Source organism: Myotis nattereri (assembly GCF_964212035.1).
Source record: "Myotis nattereri genome assembly, chromosome: 17".
Taxonomy (NCBI): Eukaryota; Metazoa; Chordata; class Mammalia; order Chiroptera; family Vespertilionidae; genus Myotis; species Myotis nattereri.
Window position 1 is genome coordinate 47,901,885 of NC_138092.1, and position 20,545 is coordinate 47,922,429.

General features: G+C 44.7%; 1 protein-coding gene across 6 annotated transcripts in view; it reads right to left on the minus strand.

Annotated features, from left to right (window-relative positions):
• Positions 1 to 1,297: 1,297 nt before the first annotated feature.
• The window catches only part of TPD52 (tumor protein D52), a gene marked incomplete at its 5' end in the record, with an annotated part of 74,431 nt that continues 55,183 nt past the window's right edge, over positions 1,298 to 20,545 (minus strand). The window contains 6 exons of one of the 6 annotated variants that reach the window (XM_081111337.1): positions 1,298 to 4,261; positions 4,531 to 4,579; positions 6,045 to 6,086; positions 15,370 to 15,396; positions 16,434 to 16,535; positions 17,942 to 18,090. In XM_081111337.1, coding sequence (XP_080967463.1) covers positions 4,142 to 4,261; positions 4,531 to 4,579; positions 6,045 to 6,086; positions 15,370 to 15,396; positions 16,434 to 16,535; positions 17,942 to 18,090 — 489 coding nt within the window. In that variant the 3' untranslated portion in view covers positions 1,298 to 4,141. Of the gene's footprint in view, positions 4,262 to 4,518; positions 4,580 to 6,044; positions 6,087 to 15,369; positions 15,397 to 16,433; positions 16,536 to 17,941; positions 18,091 to 20,545 lie in introns of all 6 variants that reach the window. The other 5 variants (XM_081111340.1, XM_081111341.1, XM_081111339.1 and 2 more) reach the window with 5 other exon arrangements.

Sequence of the window (20,545 nt, forward strand, 5' to 3'; positions counted from 1 at the left end):
GGGAGGGAGTTCATGTAGAAGGTGAGTGGGGACAGGCATAACATTTAAGGCGTTGAAATAAGAGAATGCCAGGAAATAGGCAAACTGAAAAACAAGAACAGAGATTCAAGCCTAGAAACCAAGGGGGAGACTTTAAAGCCCGTTGAAATGGGAGTGTTAAAATGAAAGATATTACCCACTTAAAAATATTCAAACAACGAAATTGGTTTTTGCTGTATTCTAGGAAAACCACATTAAAATAACCACTACCAGCCAATCTCACTAAGTAACATCAAAATTACATAGAGAGTTGGCAAGGATTTTAGTTGCCTTATAGCTTTTCTCTAAATATGAAATCCTGGCAGGTGACAGGCACATGCAGACCCCACCCTCAGGTGGCTTACCTTAGTTTGGTTCATTTGTATTTCAGAATGAGGACAATATGAAAATTGTGAAATCTAAGGTTCCAAGTTTACTTGAAAGTTGATACTGCTTGCCCTCGTTGGCTTGCCTCAGTGGATAGAGCATCAGCCTGTGGATTGAAGGGTCCTGGGTTCGATTCCGGTCAAGGGCATGACCCCCAATAGGGGGCGTGCAGGAGGCAGCCAATCGATGATGCTCTCTCATCATTGATGTTTCTCTCTCTCCCTTCCTCTCTGAAATCAATAAAAAAAATATTTTAAAAAGTGATACTGCTTTATAGTAACTGTAATCTCACATAGTCCCTATAATTAATCAAATCACAATGGGACATTCACTAGTTAGTAGACAAATGTCTCCTCAGGGCAAAAATATGATTTTTCATCTGGGTTTTCAGAGCTATAAAGAAATGGGTACAGTATGATCCAATTTATAAAGGATTCTAGAAAACGCAAACAAGTGACCAAAAGCAGACCAAGGAGAAGAGGGGCCTGGGGAGAGGTAACAAAAGGGCACAGGAAACTGGTGAGGGGGGCACCGGGCAGTGTTCATTGTGTCGACTGTGGTGGTGATCTGGTGAATGTGTACATATGTTGAAACATTAAACTGTACCCTTAAATTTGAGTCATTTTGGTATGTCAGTTATACCTCAATAAAATTATTTTTAAAAAGAAACGAGAAATCGATGTGATCCTGACAGGGCCTTCCCCAGCACCCACTCTGGCACATTCACACACATCCACCTGCAAAGGCTCTGGGTGGACAGCACGCAGCCTCCCGTTGGAGTCACTGATTCAGTTTTGTTTGGTAGCTGCTTGTGTTTCTCCATGTCCAGGACGTGGAGGGTCTGGAGAGAAGCTGTCCCACCTCAGGTGACACATACAAGACGACCCAAACCCAAAGTATAGAATTTTTATTGTTTTCAAATGCTATACAAAAGAAAAATAGACAGTGTGCATTTCTTGATTAACAGATCCAGAAATAGTGACCCCAAATTAAACGTGCTTTTTTCTCTATTTCAGTAGTTTGAGTTACCAAGATGATAATCCAGTGAGTTCTCTCCCAGTGATTACTTTGGCCTCATAAGCAAAAGAATTCTTTGTTTATTCCCACAAACTCCATACACCAAAGACAGTTCCTTTGTAAGAAGGGGGCATTTCAGAGGTGATCGCCTCTGAAGCTTCTTGAATCCTTGAATATCTGAGAGTTTGCTCTCAAGTTGCCGTTTTCTTAGTGTCAAACATAAAACACAACAGAGGGAACTGGGAGTTCATAACGTGGAATCCTCACAAAGGCCACTCTGAATATTTCCAAACCCATGTCTATTTTTCTAAATTCACCCTCCCCCTACTTTGACTACTTTAAGAGGCAACTTACTATGCAATAGATTAAATCATTTTTAGATTAAGTGTAGTGATTCTCTGATTTCTCCTTTCACAGCCATCGCCTATACCCCCGCACACCCACCCCATTTCTACCCCATTTCTATCACTTCTCTGCATAAGCTAAAGAGACTTGAGGATATTTCACTTAACTAAAAAGTTGCCGTCTTACTCCATTTTGCCTTGTTGAAAAGATAGTAACAGCAGGATGCTCAAGAAACAACATGATGAAAAGGTATTGTGATAAAAAACTTAAAGATGACATAGTTGGTAGAAAAATATAACTTAACAGTTATGCTGAGTAACCACAATATTTCTATTTAAAAAAGAAACATTTCTACAGATCTCCTCGGGGACAATGCTGCAATGACCTTCGCCTTAAATCCTCTATAAGGAAATAATTTATAATATGTTAGCCTAATCCCATTAAGTGATGATTTTAAAGGGGATGGTAAAACACAACATCCCCCTTTTTTAGCATAGACACCCACTGATTATTTAATACAACAAGCTGTTTGCAGACCACTGGTTTCACAGTAATATCGAGATCTATACTATTGGCATACAGAATTTATTAAGCTTTTTACACATAATAGAGCAGAGTTCCTATTGCATCTAAAGTGCTAACAAGCTCTAATAATCAAGACGGGCAGCATGTTACTTGAGAACAGTCAACACTTGTGCATTTTCAAATGTGGTTTCTTAAGATAATTTCTGTCCAAGTGAATCTAGCCATGCTTTTTAAAAACGCTTTAGGTCACTCCAAGCTTGGCAATTAACATCTGGCATAAACAATAATAAAACTATCACAACTTGATAAATAACAAATACAACATTATAGGCCATAACCATACACAGCAGAAGGAACAGGTAGTGGTGACGAATCAGTAGCTGCTACAATTAACAGAGCACATGCCTCCATGCAGTTGCTTCCAGAGTATCTGGTGCACTCAGTCCTGACACGCAGTGTTTGAAGCAGGGCACAATGTCTGCAGAATCATGTAATAATTTCTAACACACTGAAAACATGTCAGTAGAAAATGGTGAGTTGATTTTTATTAATGCATTAAATCCTGTGGAGTTATCACCAACCCCTTAGTATAAAATCTGTTCAAATTATATTAGATAACTCTGTGTGCTTCTTATTTTTAAATGGTGGGAAATGAATTAAATGAAGACAGGAATGATTTCCCTAATATGACTGATTTTAGCATTTTTACCTCTAACTAGGTCTAAAAAACTTCTGGCTTTTGAATTGATTATTTGAAGACAGTGTTCCTATATCAACCTATTGATAATACAACATGCTTGATTCAGAATGTTATCCTGCATACTCTGAAATACAACTTTAATCCAGTGAAAAACAGAGTGATGTAAGTGGCATAAGAACCAGTGCACTGAAATGATTACTGTCACAAATGGTGACAAGGATGTGGAGTCCCTCTCCAGTCACTAAGGAGTTTGAATTACTGTACATATTGTCACTTATAAAACTACTAGAGGCCCAGTGCACGAATTCATGCATGGGTGGGGTCCCTAGGCCTGGCCGGCGATCATGGCCGTTCGGGGCCATCTCACCCAGTCCCAATCTGGGCCAAGCCAATCGGGGCCTGCTGGCCAGGGGGAAAAACAGTGGGAGGGACCACAGGAGGTTGGCTGTGAGAGTGCACTGACTACCAGGGGGCAGCTCCTGCGTTGAGCATCTGCCCCCTGGTGGCCAGTGCACATCATAGTGACTGGTCGACCGGTAGTTCCAGTCATTCGGTCATAAGGGTTGCTTAGGCTTTTATATATAGATAACTAGTGGGATGTAGAACTGATGTACTTAGTTTTCTGTCTTCAGGCACCCAAGATATAAGATAACCTCACACCCAAACAATGTCTATTCCACAATGTCTGCAGCTGGTAGTTCTTCCCTTGGAGGTGAAGGAAATTATGCCAAGACTTTTAATAACCAGGATTCAGAAAACTTAAAGAGGTTTGAAAAAGGAGGAAAAGAAAATGACATAGAAGACAAAGACCAAACGGGCATCCCAGATCCAGAGCGATTTGGGGAAGCGGGGAATCCATGCTGACAGCCTGCCACTTCTCCAATCATCCTAGCGAGGGTCCCCGGGTACCACCGTGTTTGTGTAATGGTGCTTCCTACGTCAAGGGCCTGAAAGGCACATTGAAGGGTGTTTCCCAGGGACAGAGGTGAAGATATTTTTATTTTGTTTAACCCACAGACTATTTAGTCAAAGGAATACATAAGGCGAAATGAAAGCACGTGGGGTGGGATTCACGGCGATGAACGCTGACAAGATGTGCTTGGGTCCCGCTGGCAGCATCTGGCAGTGGTGCAGGACAGCGGCAGGACCTCACGGGCCCGCCTGGGTCTGCTCTGGAAGAGGCTCCGTGGCCGTGGCACTAGCACTGGCAGTCGAATTCAAGACGTCTCCGAAATCACCGCCGGCAGGCTTGGTCCCCCCTACTTTAGACTTTTTAAGAAGTTCAAAAAGGAAGAGACATCATGAAACACACTTAGCTGTCTCTAAGAAATTACACATTTCTTTTCTTTTCAGCATTTAGGATGCTACCATGCTACAACGTACACTCAAAACACTGATTAAAACTGATCACCTTAAATGTATTAATCATGTAAATAATAAAGTTATTAAAGTTCTTTAAAATAGTAATCTACCCACACCAAAGAGAGTTCAGGCAGCAAACAAGATAATAAAAAAACCATGTTCACCTCTCTACTTGCCTTTAAGTTTTCAACCTTCTCTTCAAATGATTTGAAAGTTGGGGAGTTTCTATGGAGAGAAAAAAAATATATATATATATACATATATATATAGTAAAAAAAAGAAAGCCACAAATGTTGAAGCCATCATTAGTTGACTGTATTCCTCTTAGCCATTACTCTCAGCAAAAGAACAGGTATCTCTGTCGACCCCACAGGTGTGCAGGCGTACACACAGGTGTATTGTGGAAAACTGTCCACTTCTATTCTAAGATTTCTACAGCGATGCTTTTGGCCCAGAAACAAAGCCAGTCTAAGACATATAAACGGAGATACAGTCAAGTGCATGTGTGGTAACACACCAACTGGTCAGGTAACACACCAACTCTTGTCACTTCCCCAACCAACGTGTGACCGCAGGTCAGTTTAGCCTGGCTAAGGCACCACGCTCTAGAACTCGCGTTTAAGTCCACATGTTGCCTGGCACGACTCCTGCGTGAATCCACATCAAGCAGGACACGCCAGCGGAGGCGGTCCTGTAACAGGGATCAGCCCCCAGGGGGCTTCATAACAGAGGAGGAAGGAGCCCAGACACCTGGCTCCGCCGCTTCACAAAGCTGCCCCGGGCAGAAGCTCTGGCCACGGAGAGCCCCTCCCACGCCTTCAGGCCCATCCACATTCATCCAGGGGGACCTAGTGCCTTGGTCACTCCCATGGGGTGGCTGCGTGTTACTATCCACCCAACCTCGAATACCCTTCCTGCCACCAAGACGAAGGTGAGGGAGGGGACAGGGCCTTCCTCCTTGCACAGTGCCCATGGGCAGCCAGTCCCAACCTGTGGTCCCGGACTAGCTGCATCAGTAGCTCTAGGCAACCTGTTCACAGTGCGGATTCTCAGGTCCCACCCTAGGCGGACAAAATCAGAAACTCTAGAGGGGGGTGGGGGGCGGAGGGGTGGCAAGCAGGGGGCCCTTAACAAACCCTCCAGGTGGTTCTGCTGCCCACTGACAGTGAAGCCAAACAGGTTGTTGGTGACCCTCCACCTGCCTCTCTGGGGAGGTAGGTGAGGTCCTGACATGTAGGATTTGCAAGGGCATCCTGATGAAAAAGGACAGAATGAAATCACGGGTGGTTCCAAACGTCCCTGGGGGATGAGGGACCTGGAAATGGAGGGTGGAGAAAGGGCAGTGTGACTAAGCTACGGTGGACGGAGGTCCGGGCACCGGCATTTGTGAGAAGAAAGGGTTTATTTGATGAGTCGTGGTCATATTTTCAACGAAACAGATTTCAGGTATAAAACAATAGATTTACAAAATAAAATAAATAATTTTTTTTTTTAAAGAAATCACAGCATTTAATGGAGCTCTCACACCCATCCTATCGTGCTAGGAGGAGCAGCCGAAAACTGATCCAGAGCCTAAAGCAGCGGCTTGTTTAGGGAGAACTCTGGCTTCCACTTCAGAAAGTTCCTGGTGATCATCTCAACAGAGACAAAGAAAGCAGAAGACCAACAACACTGTAAAAACATACTTTACCTCATGGCGGGCATGCTAATTGAATGCTGAATGGAGCGTATACTAAGGCAGCATTAAAAAGAGAAAAATGAAGTTAGTACACGGGTGATGAGACAAGATAAAACAAACAGAAGTCGGCTTTTAGAAGCATGTTCCTGTGGCACTGTGAAGAATTATCTACTTTTTGAGGTGGAGGGGGTCAAAGTTACTCTAATATGTACTTCTACTCCTGAGCCAGTAGCTAACAGCCAACAATTCAACCTTGCATGTTTACAGCATTGGTGGAAATTGTATCTGTTGGGCATCAAGCACCCGGCTCAGAAGTACAAGGTTACGGCGGAATCAAGAATGAAACCCAGATCACCCAGTCGGTTTGGCTCAGTGGTTGAGCGCTGACCTCTGAACAAGGAGGTCATAGTTGGATTCCCGGTCAGGGCACATGCCCAATTGCAGGAGCAATCCCCAGTAGAGAGCGTGCAGAAGGCAGCTGATCAATGATTCTCTCTCATCACTGATGTTTCTATTTCTCTCTCCCTTCCTCTCTGAAATCAATAAAAAAAAATATTTAAAAAATGGAACCCAGGTCTTTGGGACTCCCAATTTAATGTCTGCCACCTCCCCTCAAAAATCAGTGCACACACATACAGGTACACACACACACAAGCCAGGCCAGGGGAGGGCTCCTCGGCCATCTTTCTCCCACGTATTATTTGTCACCAGAACAGGAAAGTTCAAAACAAATCGCCTATTTGGTGATGTTAAGTGATTTACATATGCCTCCTTGGTAGTAGTCACACCAGTTTTCTAAGTAAGAGACATTTGTATTTCACATCAATTAAATGAAGTGTTCTTAATGGTCATTCACATAACATTCGGCCCATTTGACTAGGACCAACTTCTTACTCAAGGGCAATGCGTTCACTGACCGCTCAGGGTCAAGGTCGCCGCCTCTCAGCCGCCTCCCACAGAGGCCACCTCACAAGAAGGCCTTTCCTGGGTTCACAGTCAGGGAATCCCGCTGATGCTGTTATTGGGTTTAGAACACTCTGACAGCATTTTTGGTAAATAATTTCCTTTGGGTAAATTGGACAATTTAAGGTATTAATTCTCTATTCCTTTTTAAAAATCGTGTGTGTGTGTGCGCGCGCGCGCGTGTGTGTGAGATTTAATTTTCTCAAAGACTCAGCTGTTACAAGTAACAATGTGTTTCCAGGGTAGCTCCCCAAAACTAGCTTTGCATTAATATGTAATAATATGAAATATGATCTTGATATAAATCAAGATATGCTGGCAGCTGGTGTAGTCAAGATAATGAGTAAACCAACCACTTGGACATCTTCAGACTTTGCTGGGGTCCAACCCCAGCAGGTCCAGGGGTCCCCAAAGGTGTGGACGGAGTCGGCGAAGAAGGAATGACACGGAGAGAGCGTTCAGTTGATCAGCAGCCTTGCCAGGATCTGTAGCCACAATCTCCAGCCAAGTTCTGGTCTGGATCTCCAGCCAAGTTCTGTTCAGGATCTCTAGCGAAGTTCTGGTTAGGATCTCCAGCCAGGTTCTGTGTCCATGTTCTCTTGCTAGGTTCTCCAGCCAGGTTCTCCAGGTTCTCCAGCCAGGTTCTGTAGCCATGTTCCCTCGCTAGGTTCTCCAGCCAGGTTCAGTCACCATGTTCTAGTCAGGTTCTCTTGCCATGTTCTATCCAGGTTCTGTAGCCAGGTTCTGTCTCTAGGTTCTTCAGCCAGGTTCTCTCGCTAGGTTCTGTCTCTAGGTTCTGTGGCCAGTTTCTGTCCAGGATCTTTTGCCATGTTCTCTCCAGCGAAGTTCTTCCGTCTCTAGGTTCTGTGTAGGTTCTGTGTCTAGGTTCTGTGTCCTGTTGTCTTGTTACATCTGTATTTATACCAGTTGATTCCAATCCTATCAATCTCTATTCCAAAGGTTAGGGCGTTTCTTATCTCCATTCCAAGGAGTAAAGATTATGTAGCTTAAGCATGATTGTTCGTAGTTAAAGTGATTAATTACCCGCCTGGCACTTAGTTAAGGGGTTTTATTCCCTCCCTAACTTCAGGGGAAAATCCCTACCTGGGGAAACAACCTTTCTCAGAGAGGTGACCTTGGTTAAAACACATAGTGCCAAGAAGGTGAGCAAACATATTAAGAACAGTATGCCATATATGCCAGGTCCCTTGAAACAGCAAGGATGGACCGGCTCCCGGCAAGACTTAATGTCTTCATAACACAGGAAAAGACCCACACACATTCTCTCTGTCCTAGAACGGTGGGCATCGATTCTGAGAGAAATCTGCTAATTCTTTGCCTGCTTGATGTTGGATCCATATTTGAAGGATAGAAATTAATCAAAATCAATAGGACTCCAGATGTTACTGGCCCCTCCTGGGGACCCTAAAAAAAGCTGCCTACAGCCAAACAGCCACACTGCCACTTCGGCCAGCGTCACATGACACCTGGACCATAGCTACCCTCCTGGTGATGTACAAACTGTTTGGACTGAATGGAAAAAAAAGAGCTCAGACGATTGGGATTCTCGCTAGAGAGGCTGTGATCAGGACACTCAGCCGCTGTCCGTCAGTGGTAGATCCTTGAGCTCAAATGTCCAGGAAGACATTTTGGGGCCCAGGTGCCGGCTGCAAGAACGCAGAGGAGCCCAAAACAAGTAAAAAAGAGCTATAGGTTTATATAAAGAAACACGTGTTTTTTTTAAAAAAAGGAAATCTCCTTTGGAAATAAAGACAAATTAGCACTTCCTCTTATGTATACCAAAAATACTTGCTAATGAGGCTACTGAATTATTATATACGCTATTAAACACTCTAACATCGATGTTCCTCATCAGAACCAAGAGGTGGTTTAATGTATTTTTCTCAAAACATTAAAGCAAGAGTCAGTGCTAAGCACATGTATGTAGAAGGTAAGCAAAGGAGAGGCTGAATCTGAGCTCGCCAACAGGAAAGCTGGCCGTCTCCAGAGGGCCTCCAGGCTAACACTCCTCCCCGCCTCCCTCCCTCACTGCACCTGCCTCTCGGGTGTCAAAAACAGATCTCTCCTCGCCCTCCCCTCCCCCACCACCGCACACCCGCTCGAGGCTTAAGACAGATATCCAAATCCCAAGTGCTAATTTATTGATTGACCACATAAAATAAAAACTGCAGCTGAGCTTAACAATTCCATTCAGCAGAATTCCCACAATTCCTGTAGACTGAGATGCCTGCCCCTGTCCTCTGGGTGAGCGAGGAGCCAGAACAAAGGGGACTTAACAGGATAAACCGGCCACTCCAGGGGCGCCTATGTCCAGAATACGCCTGCTGCTGCGAGAGAAACTATCCCAGCTCCCTCTCCCTGCAGGGTCCTCAGGGGCGCATGGCTTGTATTTGCCTCTGCAACTCACTGATTTAAAAGATGTGGTTTTGCCCTAGCTGGTTTGGCTCAATGGGTAGAGCACTGGCCTGCAGACCAAAGGGTTCTGGGTTCGATTCCCGTCAAGGGCACATGGCTGGGTTGCAGGCTCAATCCATAGTAGGGGGTGTGCAGGAGGCAGCCAATCAATGATTCCCTCTCATTGTTGAAGTTTCTATCTTTCTTCCTCTCCCTTCCTCTATGAAATCAATAAAAATATATTTTTTAAAAAATAAATAAAAGATGTGTTTTTCTTTACATATGTTTCCTGTTAGGTATGTTTTCATATGTTTCCTATTCTAGATGAACACATTAAGTCAGGTTACAATCGGGACTTCTTGACCTAGAAATTATTTTTTAAATGACTTTCCCCAAGTTTTAATCTGTAAGAATTAATTATCAAATTTAGCTTTCAAAAGACAATCTTATTTCTCTCATTTCCAAGTTTTAATCAAAAGCCTTACTTTAACTTCCACATACTGGCATGCAATAGATCATTAAAGACAGACTGGCAGAGGAGGAGCACATCCGCTCCGTAATGTTCTTTTAAAGAGGAGAGAAGGGATTGCGGGTGGCGCTGGAGAGGAGCAGCGACACTCAGTGCCTCTCCGGTGAAGCGCTGAGGCGGCGTGGGGCTCCCCCTCACGCATTCGCTGGCTCTTTCCAAAGTAGAACGAGAGCAGTGCTCAGACGGACGCACCGTCATTTCTCCAGAGCACCACACGCTTTCAGGTCTGTGTTCAGATCACATCTAACGCTGTTTGTAACCAGGTAGGAACACAGCTCTCCATTCCCAGCTCCTGGCCAGGCTCCACTCTCCTCCCGCTCCACCCACCCAAGATGTTCAGGTCCTTCCCAAAGGGACCAGACGGGTGAGTGGCTGTGCTCTGGCCCTGCCCCCAGCAGCCACCTGGATGTCTGCAGGATGGAGGATGGGACTGAATACGTACTAGGACTCACACAGCTTTAGAGAAAACTGGTGAAACCACTACCTGGAGCACTAGACCATTTTTTAAAAATCTTTATTGTTGAAAGTATTACACATGTCCTCCCCCACTGACACCCTCCAGCCCCCGCACCCGCACCCCCCAGGCCTTCACCTCTGTATTGTCTGTGTCCATGGGTTATGCATATATGCACACAAGGTCTTTGGTTGATTACTAGCACCCACCCGCCCACCCTCCCTGCCTTCCCTCCGAGATTCCGCACTCTACTCCATGCTTCCATGTCCCTGGCTCCACTCCGTCACCGGTTTATTTTGATACTTAGATTCCACATTGAGTGAGATCATGTGATACTTGTCTTTCTCTGTCTGACTTATTTCACTAGCACAATACTCTCCAGGTCCCTCCATGCTGTCTCAGAGGGTAAGAGGTTCTTTTTTACTATTGCATACATCAGTGACTTTGAGCATTTTTCATATGTCTCTTGGCCATCTGTATGTCCACTTGGGAGAAGAGTCTCTTTAGGTCCTTTGCCCATTTTTTGATTGGACTGTTTGTCTTCCCTGAGCACTCTAAAATCTTTATTGTTGAAAGTATTACATAGGTCTCTTTTATCCCCCATTGGCCTCTCCCAGCCTGCTCCCACACCCCAGCATAGGCCCTCACCCCCTACTGTGTCCATTGGTTATGTTTACATGCATGCATACAAGTCCTTTGGTTGATCTCTTACCCCCACAACAACCCCCTGCCTTCCCTCTGAGGTTGGACAGTCTTCTGTGTCTCTGGATCTATTTTTGTTCATTAGTTTATGTTGTTTATTATATTCTACAAATGAGTGAGACCACGTGATATTTATCTTTCTCCAGCTGGCTTATTTCACTTAGCATGATGCTCTCCAGGTCCATCCATGCTGTTACAAATGGTAAGAGTTTCTTTTTCATAGCTGTGTAGTATTCCATTGTGTAGATCAGATCAGGGGTCCTCAAACTTTTTAAACAGGGTACCAGTTCACTGTCCCTCAGACCGTTGGAGGGCCGGACTATAGTTTAAAAAAAAACTATGAACAAATTCCTATGCACACTGCACATATCTTATTTTGAAGTAAAAAAAAAAAACGGGAACAAATACAATATTTGTATTTGCATGTGGCCCGTGGGCCATAGTTTGAGGACCCCTGGTGTAGATGTACCACAGTTTTTTAATCCACTCATCTGCTGATGGGCACTTAGACTGTTTCCAAATCTTAGCTATTGTAAATTGTGCTGCTATAAACACAGGGGTGCATATATTCTTTCTGATTGGTGTTTCTGATTTCTTGGGATATATTCCTAAAAGTGGAATTACTGGGTCAAATGGGAGTTCCATTTTTAATTTTTGAGGAAACTCCATACTGTTTTCCCCAATGGCTGCACCAGTCTGCATTCCCACCAGCAGTGCACAGGGATCCTTTTTCTCCACAACCTCACCAGCACTTGTCGTTTGTTGATGTGTTGATGATAGCCATTCTGACAGGTATGAGATGGTACCTCATTGTCATTTTGATTTGCATCTCTCTGATAGATCAGTGACTTTGAGCGTGTTTTCATATGTCTCTTGACCTTCTGTCTGTCCACTTTGGAGAAGTGTCTATTCAGGTCCTTTGCCCATTTTTTTTATTGGATGGTTTGTCTTACTTGTTAAGTTGTATGAGTTCCCTATAAGTTTTGGAGATTAAACCCTTATCGGATTAACATTGGCAAATATGTTCTCCCATGCAGTGGGCTTTCTTGTTTTGTTGATGGTTTCTTTTGCTGTGCAGCTTTTTATTTTAACGTAGTCCATTTATTTATTTTCTCCTTAGTTTCCATTGTCCTAGGAGCTGTATCAGTAAATATATTGCTATGAGATATTTCTGGTATCTAAGATTTTTATGGCTTCCCATCTTATGTTTAAGTATTTTACCCATTTTGAGTTTATTCTTGTGTATGGTATAAGTTGGTGGTCTAGTTTTATTTTTTACAAGTATCTGTACAATTTTCCCAACACCATTTACTGAAGAGACTGTCTTGACTCCATTGTATGCTCTTGCCTCCTTTGTCAGATATTGAGTGTAATGGCTTGGGTAGATTTCTGGGGTCTTCTCTGCTCTGTTCCATTGATCTATCTTCCTGTTCTTGTGCCAGTACCAGGCTGTTCTGATTACGGTGGCTTTGCAGTATAACTTGATATATGGTCTTGTGATTCCTCCAACTTTTTTCTTCTTTCTCAAGATTGCTGCAGCTATTCAGGGTCTTTTTTGGTTCCATATAAATTTTTGGACTATTTGTTCTCGATCTGTGAAATACGCTGTTGGTATTTTAATGGGGATTGCATTGAATCTACAGATTGCTTTGCATAGTATGGACATTTTAATGATGTTAATTCAACCAACCCATGAACACAGTATACTCTTCTACTTGTTTATAACTCCCTCTATCTCTTTTTTCAATGTCTTATAGTTTTCCAAGTACACGTCTTTTACCTCCTTGGTTAAGTTTATTCCTAAGTATCTTAATTGTTTTGTTGCAATGGTAAAGGGATTGTTTGTTTAGTTTCTCTTTGAGAATTCATTATTCTAAAAAAGCCATCGATTTTGGGGTGTTGATTTTGTATCCTGCTACACTGCCAAATTCTTTATTAAGTCCAGTAGTTCTTTGGTGGAGTCTTTAGAGTTTTCTACTTTACAATATCATGTCATCTGAGAATAATGAGTTTTACTTCCTCCCTTCCAATTTGGATGCCTTTTATTTCTTCTTCTTGTCTGATCGCTGTGGCTAGCACTTCCAGTGCTATGTTGAATAGGAGTGGTGAAAGTGGACATCACTGTCTTGCTCCTGTTCTTAGGGAAAATAACTTTAGTTTTTGCCCATTCAGTCTGATGTTGGCTGTAGGTTTGTCATATATGGCCTTTATCATGTTGAGATATACTCCCTCTATTCCCACTTTGCTGAGAGTTTTTATCAAATATGGGTATTGGATTTTTTCAAATGCTTTTTCTGCATCTTTTGATATGATCATGTGATTTTTGTCTTTCCATTTGTTTATGTGATGTGTCATGTTTATTGATTTGTGGATATTGTACCAGCCTTGCATCTCTGGAATAAATCCCATTGGTCATGGTGTAGGATCTTTCTAATGTAATGCTGGATCTGATTTGCTAATATTTTGTTGAGGATTTTAGCATCTATGTTCATCAGGGATATTGGCCTGTATTCTCTTTCTATGTAGTGTCTTTATCTGGTTTTACAATTAGGATAATGCTGGGTTTATAAAAAGAGCTTGGAAGTGTTCCTTCCTTTTGGATTTTTTGGAATAGTTTAAGAAGTATAGGTGTTAGTTCTTCTTTGAATGTCTGGTAAAACTCCCCTGTGAAGCCATCCAGACCCAGGCTTTCGTCCGTTGAGAGTTTTTTTGATTGCTGCTTCTATTTCATCAGTTATTACTGGACTATTCAGGTTTTCTGATTCTTCCTGATTGAGCTTTGGAAAATTGTATTTTTCTAGGCATTTTTCCATTTCATCCACACTGTCCAGTTTGTTGGCACATAGTGGTTCATAGTATTTTCTTACACTCCTTTGTATTTCTGTGGTGTCAGTGGTTACTTCTCCACTTTCGTTTCTGATTTTGTTTATTTGGGTCCTCTCTCTTTGTTTCTTGGTGAGTCTGGCTAATAGTTCATCAATCTTGTTTATCCTTTCAAAAAACCAGTTCTTGTTTTCATTGACTTTTTGTATTTTTTTCTTTAGTCTCTATCACTTAGACCAGTGGTCGGCAAACTGCGGCCCCTTGAGTGTGGCTCTTCCACAAAACACCACGTGCGGGCGCGCAGTACAGTACGATTGAAACTTCGTGGCCACACTCAATGGGCCAAAGAGCCGCATGTGGCTTGTGAGCCGCAGTTTGCCGACCACTGCCTTACACCATTTTTAATTGAACACTGAAGATACAGAATCCCGTATCACTGACTTCTTGCTTTTTTAAAGCACAATTTTAGCTCTATATGGTTCAATATTTAGACTTCATTTATCCCTGTCGTTTACTCTGACCTGCAGGGCTGTGTCCCCAGGACAGAAGGGCCTCGGCCATAAGTCCCGTTTGCTTAAGAAGACAAACAGCTGGATAGCGAGTGACCAAGAAGACCGTTCGCATGAGCAGGACAGAGATGGCGACCACTCAGCCTTCTGCCTGCCCTCAGAGGACCCCTCCACCCTGGCCTCCTGACTAATGCGCAGCCATCTGTACGGGCAGGCGAGCGGTGCCCTCAGCATCGCGGTGGCTCCTTCTGGAAGGCACCGTCTGGCCTGACATCTTTTTGATGGGCCTTCCCTTTTGGCCCAATAGACTTTAGTTTCCCTTTAACGCCCGGGAAACGTCCCTGTGTGCACAGCTAAAGAATGTAACGACAGAAAAGAAATAATAGTAAAAATTTTAAGCTAGTAAAATAGGTACTAAAAAGTGCAGAGTAATAGCATATTTTATCTTATGTGTGTTTTACCATACACACATTTTATCGTATGTATAGTCTGCCACATACATAAAGAACACTCGGAGTGTGCTGTAGGAGACGGAAACTGCCAGTGCGAGCCAGGCCGGCACGCGTGCACGTGGGAGCAGGCAGACACATCCTTACGAGGGTACCAAAGAAATGAAAGCACCAAACAAAGTCAGATGTTAGAAGGGAGGGATTCTGCACACCATGGCAGAGAGGTTTCTTTAAAAAAATGAAAGTAAAAAAGAAATGTCAATCATATGCACAGCCCTTGAACCACAATGTCCAACACTTCTTTCAATTCATTACCCATGGTCTACAAGAAACCCTCCCTTAAAACACAGGAACAGCACCAGAGAGGAAAGTATTCCAAATGCAAGAAAGTCAGGCAGCGGACGAACACGACCATCCAACTCCGCACCACAACCTAAGGAAGCACACGCGTCAGACGACAGCTGAGCCGCCTGACGGCGCGGACGCTCCTTACCTAAAGGAGTGGGAAAAGGCTTGCAATCTGCAAGAAGCCAGAGCCAGCATTAAAAAAGAAAGGAAGTTCGGGTAAATCTAAAACAATTCAATCGCCCCCTTTTCCAAAGTCAGGTTTGAGCTGGATTCTGAAATGCCACACAGCTGAACCAGCACAACAGGAGCTGAGAGCATGACAGGGGTCTGTCATCGTGAGCAGGTTCAAGGACGCTGCACTCATCACCTTATGCTCAAGACAACGGCAGAACAAATGCAAAGAGCAAGTTCTTTGGCATTCTTCGTACAAAGGCTACTAATACCCGGATTGCCAAAGCTGTCCAGCCAACAAAATTCTGGTTGTAAAATCTGTCCCCACAAATGAAGAGCACAGAGCCATGCAATCTAAGGGTTTTGTTTTTAAAACAAGTCATTCATGCCAACAGAAGCACAGCCAATTAAAGCCACATCCGCCCTTTCCAGTGTTACTCTAATCCAGGCGGTGCGGGCACACACGGGAAGCGGGTTTATCAACATGGCCAGGAAAATTCTGCAGACTCAACAGAAATGCAAAATAAAAAGCAACAGTGCAAAATCAAGATTTGGGCATAAGCAGGAACACAGATACGGCTTATAAATTAGTGCATAGCCGTGCACAGGTGAATGTGCTACAGTGTTACTGCTGTGTGAAAACGCACCACAGAGACGGCAAGGCAGGTCTCAGGCCACACATGCACTTTGGTGCTCCTGGACTCACCCCCAGGGAGACACCACGCTCGGCCAACGACTACAACTTGCGACCACAGGGACATACTAACTCCATATGATCAGGAAGGACTCAAAGGACAAAAGTTCACAACCAGAATTGTTCAAGAACTTTAAATGAATTCATAAGGCGATTACTGTGAACATTATACCTAAAGGTTAGAGGGCCAGGCCTGGGGGACCGGCAGGGCCTGGTTTGGAGGCGTGCTGCTGCCCGGGCACGGAATCCAGGGTTACCAGGAATCAGAGCCGGGGCACTGAGGCACCCACAGCACATTGCCATCTGCCTCAGCCATAGAACGAGCCAGAAAAAACAGGACGTACTTTACGTCTTCCAGCTTCTTGGTGATGACCGAGCCCACCGATGCAAAAGCAGCTGATGCCTTCTGTCCGGCTTGAGATAAGGTTTCAGACGTCTTTTTGTATCTGCATGGAAGTAGAACAGAACAGATCAAAGAAAAGTAAGTGAACCTTTATTTCTAGAACATCTAAAATCCTTCCCCACCACCGGTCGGCCTCATCATGGCATCCAAATCCTTAACAATCACTGTGGACACAACCTTCTGCGTTGCTCGGACAGCCAGAAGGACAAAGGCCTGGGAAAGGCCAAGGTTAAGGTGAGGGCTAAAAGTAATCCCGGAGCAACAGTGACAATGAGCCAGAGGCTGAAAGAAAGGACACCTCTTACCCTTGCCTTTGCCAGGTAAGCCAAACGAAACAAAAATGAAATCAAATTCCTCACACACCTTCTACCAGTTTCTCCCCTAAAAAGGGGCCAGAAGCAAGGTCGGCCCACGTGCACTTTATTATCCAAATGAACCAAATGAGCATAAAGAATAGCTGAATGCTGCACGTCTGCAGAGCCACCAGATAAGGGCTGTTGGACTCTCACCAGAGAACCTCAAGGTCTGATATTTAGAATAACCGTGACACCCGACTGTGATGTTGGCTGGGACACGCAGGGATGACTCACCGCCTCCCTCTCTCATCTCCCCAGGGATCAACAAAGGGGAAAACAGCAAGAGAACAAAAGGATACGGTACCCACAGCAAAGGGGTCCAGAATCCACATTGTAGGAAAGAACTACCCTTTTGCGATCAACATGAAAAACAAACACAGTTTAACGGTTTCCTGCGTGTCTCCCCACTGCCTCCATGTCTGGGCAGAAAGGGGGCCCGGGGGGTGGGCACCCTGGCGCAGTCATGACAGATCAGTGGGCCTCGCTGCTGCGGGTCCCAGCTCAGCAGGTGGGACTGAATGCAGGTGACAGAGAGCACAGCTCGGAACCTAAGGCTAGACTTGTGCTCCTCCTCGTGTCGGAAACAAAATGCATCCCGTGAACCAAATGACTAAAAGATGAAGGGGCGGGCCTCTGTCGCCAGCACGTGTCAGAGGTGCTGACCCGCAAGTCTGCTGGGAAGAGGAGAGCAGGGCAGAAGGACCCTGCCTCCCCCTTTCTGACAGGTATGTGACTGGCGACTTCCCTGGTCCCATCTCCTGGTCCAGGGTTCTCTCATCACCCATTCTATACTGTTACTCCGAGAACTAAATGCCATGTGAGGATCTGGCAAATCAACACCTAACGCTTTTGGAACTTAAACGATATTTCCTTGACTCATGTTGAGGCTGGTTTTCTTTCTAGTCCCTGCAACAGTCTGAAAGGCTGAAGTCACAGGACTGAGTCAGGTACACTTGAGAACTAGGGGAAAGGACTCGGCTTAGTACAAAGACAAGCTGCAGAACCGTCCTCGCTGCCTTTCTAGTCCCTCCCCAGACAAAAGGGGCAAAGGCGCCCTTTAATTCTCCAGACCAGCGTGTGGTCGGGGACGTACGCAGGCGTCGCGGTCACGTCCTGCCACCCTTTGGCAATGTTCTGCCGGAGCTCCTGGAGGGAGCTGATCCCCAGCTTCCGCTTGATCTCCGCCAGGTGCTTCTCCTTCGCAGCCAGCACCTGAGACAGAGTCTGGATCTCCTCTTCCACCTGCAGGAAGAGGTTGGGGTGAGAACACAGCAAGGTCATTCGACGAGGTAAGGTTGTTAGTGCAAAACTGTACTCCAAATCCTCACGTCATTTCGAAACGCTGTTTGACCACTGTATCTGTCTCTTGCTATATAACATAGGCTACGCTGTTAAATAAATGGTGATGTGCTCCTCTCTCCTGTGAGGCTTCTCTTTCCTCTCCGGCTATTTCCATGTGGCGGTGCCCTCAGCGGTCCTGCACCCTCTCCCCTGTCCCTGTACATCCTCACTCAGTTGTCTCCCAGGCTTAGGACTCAAACCTTCACAGGTAATATTCACATCATCCTAACATCCCTCGCCTGACCTCTGGCCCACATGTCTTGCTGGACATTGCTCCTCGAATGCCCGTAAAACCCGGTATTTGCAAACTCAACCCAAGCTAATCTCCATCTCCCACCAAAACATGCACAACACCCAGCCTCTCTGCATGTACCATCTGCGTCTGTATGGGAAACGCCACCCAGTGCCTGCCAAAGCCACAGCCACAAGGAAATCACACTGTCTCCCTGAGCGGCCGGGCCCCCTGGACGTCCCCGTGGGCCTGGTGCTGACTGAGCAGCCTCAGGGAGGTGGTGGGAAGTGGGCCCGGCTCCAAGGACAGCGGCCCCCCATGTGGCCAACAACAGTGAGGTGCCTGGTGTGAGGAGGTGCCCGGCTCATCGAGGCCTCTCTCGAGTCTCTGGCTGAGACGCTGAGGCACCCCGGGAGCAGAGCGGGAAAGACCTCGGTGAGGAAGCCCGAGCACAGGCAGGACACGGCGAGGCTGACATGGGTCTCATTTTTGGATCAGGCTAGTCCCGGCCTTTTAGAATGTGTGGGGAAGGTTTCACCTCTTCTCTTTTGTGGGAGAATTCACTGGCATTCATTCTTCCAATGTTTGGTAAAATCCGCCAGTAAAACCATCTGGTCTTGTACTTTTTTGGGAGGTTTGTTTGATTACTGATATAATCTCTTTACATGTTGTGGGTCTGTTCAGGTTTTCTGTGTTTTTGGAGCATCAGTTATGACCATTTATGTGTTTTTAGGAACTTGTCCATCTTATCTAGGTCAAGATGGACAAAACCACAACACAAGACTCGGGGCGCAGGGAAGGGGGGCGCCAAAGGAACCTGACAGCTCTAAAGGCCTACACGTAGGAAACAGCAAGACTCAAGTCAATGTGATGGTATAGCTTACAGGACTAGAAAAAAGAAAAGACAACCAAACCCAGAGCTAACAGAAGGAAGGGAATAAGAACAGTAAGAGTGAAGGTAAACGAAACAGAGAACAGAGAAGATCAAGGAACCCACTGGTTCTTTAAAGAAATCAACAAAATTGACAAGCCTTTAGCTGGAATGACAAAAAATGAAAGTGAAGTCACAGATAACTAAAATCAGAAATAAAAGTGGCAACTTCACTACTGACCTTACAGGTTAAAAGAGAATAGTACTAGGAACAATTGTACGACAACAAACCATATACAGAAATTAACTCAAAATAGATCAAAGGCTTAAATATACGCTCTAAGAGTCTTAGAAGAAAACACGGATAAATCTTCATGATCTGAGTTTTGGAAATAAGTTCTTAGATATAACACCAGTAATTAAAGAGAAACTACACTGGACTTCATCACATGTGAAACTTCTGTGCAGTAAGACACTATGGAGAAAAAGAAAGGCACCATACAGGAGGGAGAAAACACACTTCCTTGCAAATCTCAGAAAGAGCTCTTATCTCAACAACAGAAAGACCAAAAAAGTTTTTGAAAAACTGGGCAAAGGATCAGAATATACATCTCTCTAAAGAATATATGCAAATGGCTAATCAGCACGAGAAAAGATGCGCAATAGCACTGGTCACTAGTGAAACAGCATCAAAACCACAAGACATCACTTAATACTCACTAGGATGGTTATAATAAAAAAGACAGAGAATGGCAAACGCTGGCCACAAGGACGTACTGATGGGCATGTGAAATGGTGTCCCTGCTGCGGAAAACAGTTTTGATGGCTCCCCAAAGAGTCCTGTGGAATAACCATATGAAACAGCATCTCCAAGTTTATAGCTAAAAGCATTGAAATTAGGTACGCAAACAAGTCCTTTTACACAAATATGCCTCAGTACGTATCTGTGAGTCAATGGTGGAAACACCCAAATGTCCACGGATGAATGAATGGATAAACAAAATACGGCAGATTCAGACGATGGGATCTCATCCAGTCATGAAAAGCAGTGAAGAACCAACACATGGGACAGGAGGAGGACGCCCACGAGCATGCTGAACGGAAACCAGGGACAAGGTCACATGTCGAAAAATTCTATTTCTACGAAATACCCAGAACAGGTTAATCCAAAGAAACAGATCAGCAGGGGCTGAGGGGTACCCGCTTAATGAATGTGGGTCTCCTCTGGGGGTGCTGGAAATGCTTGGAACTAG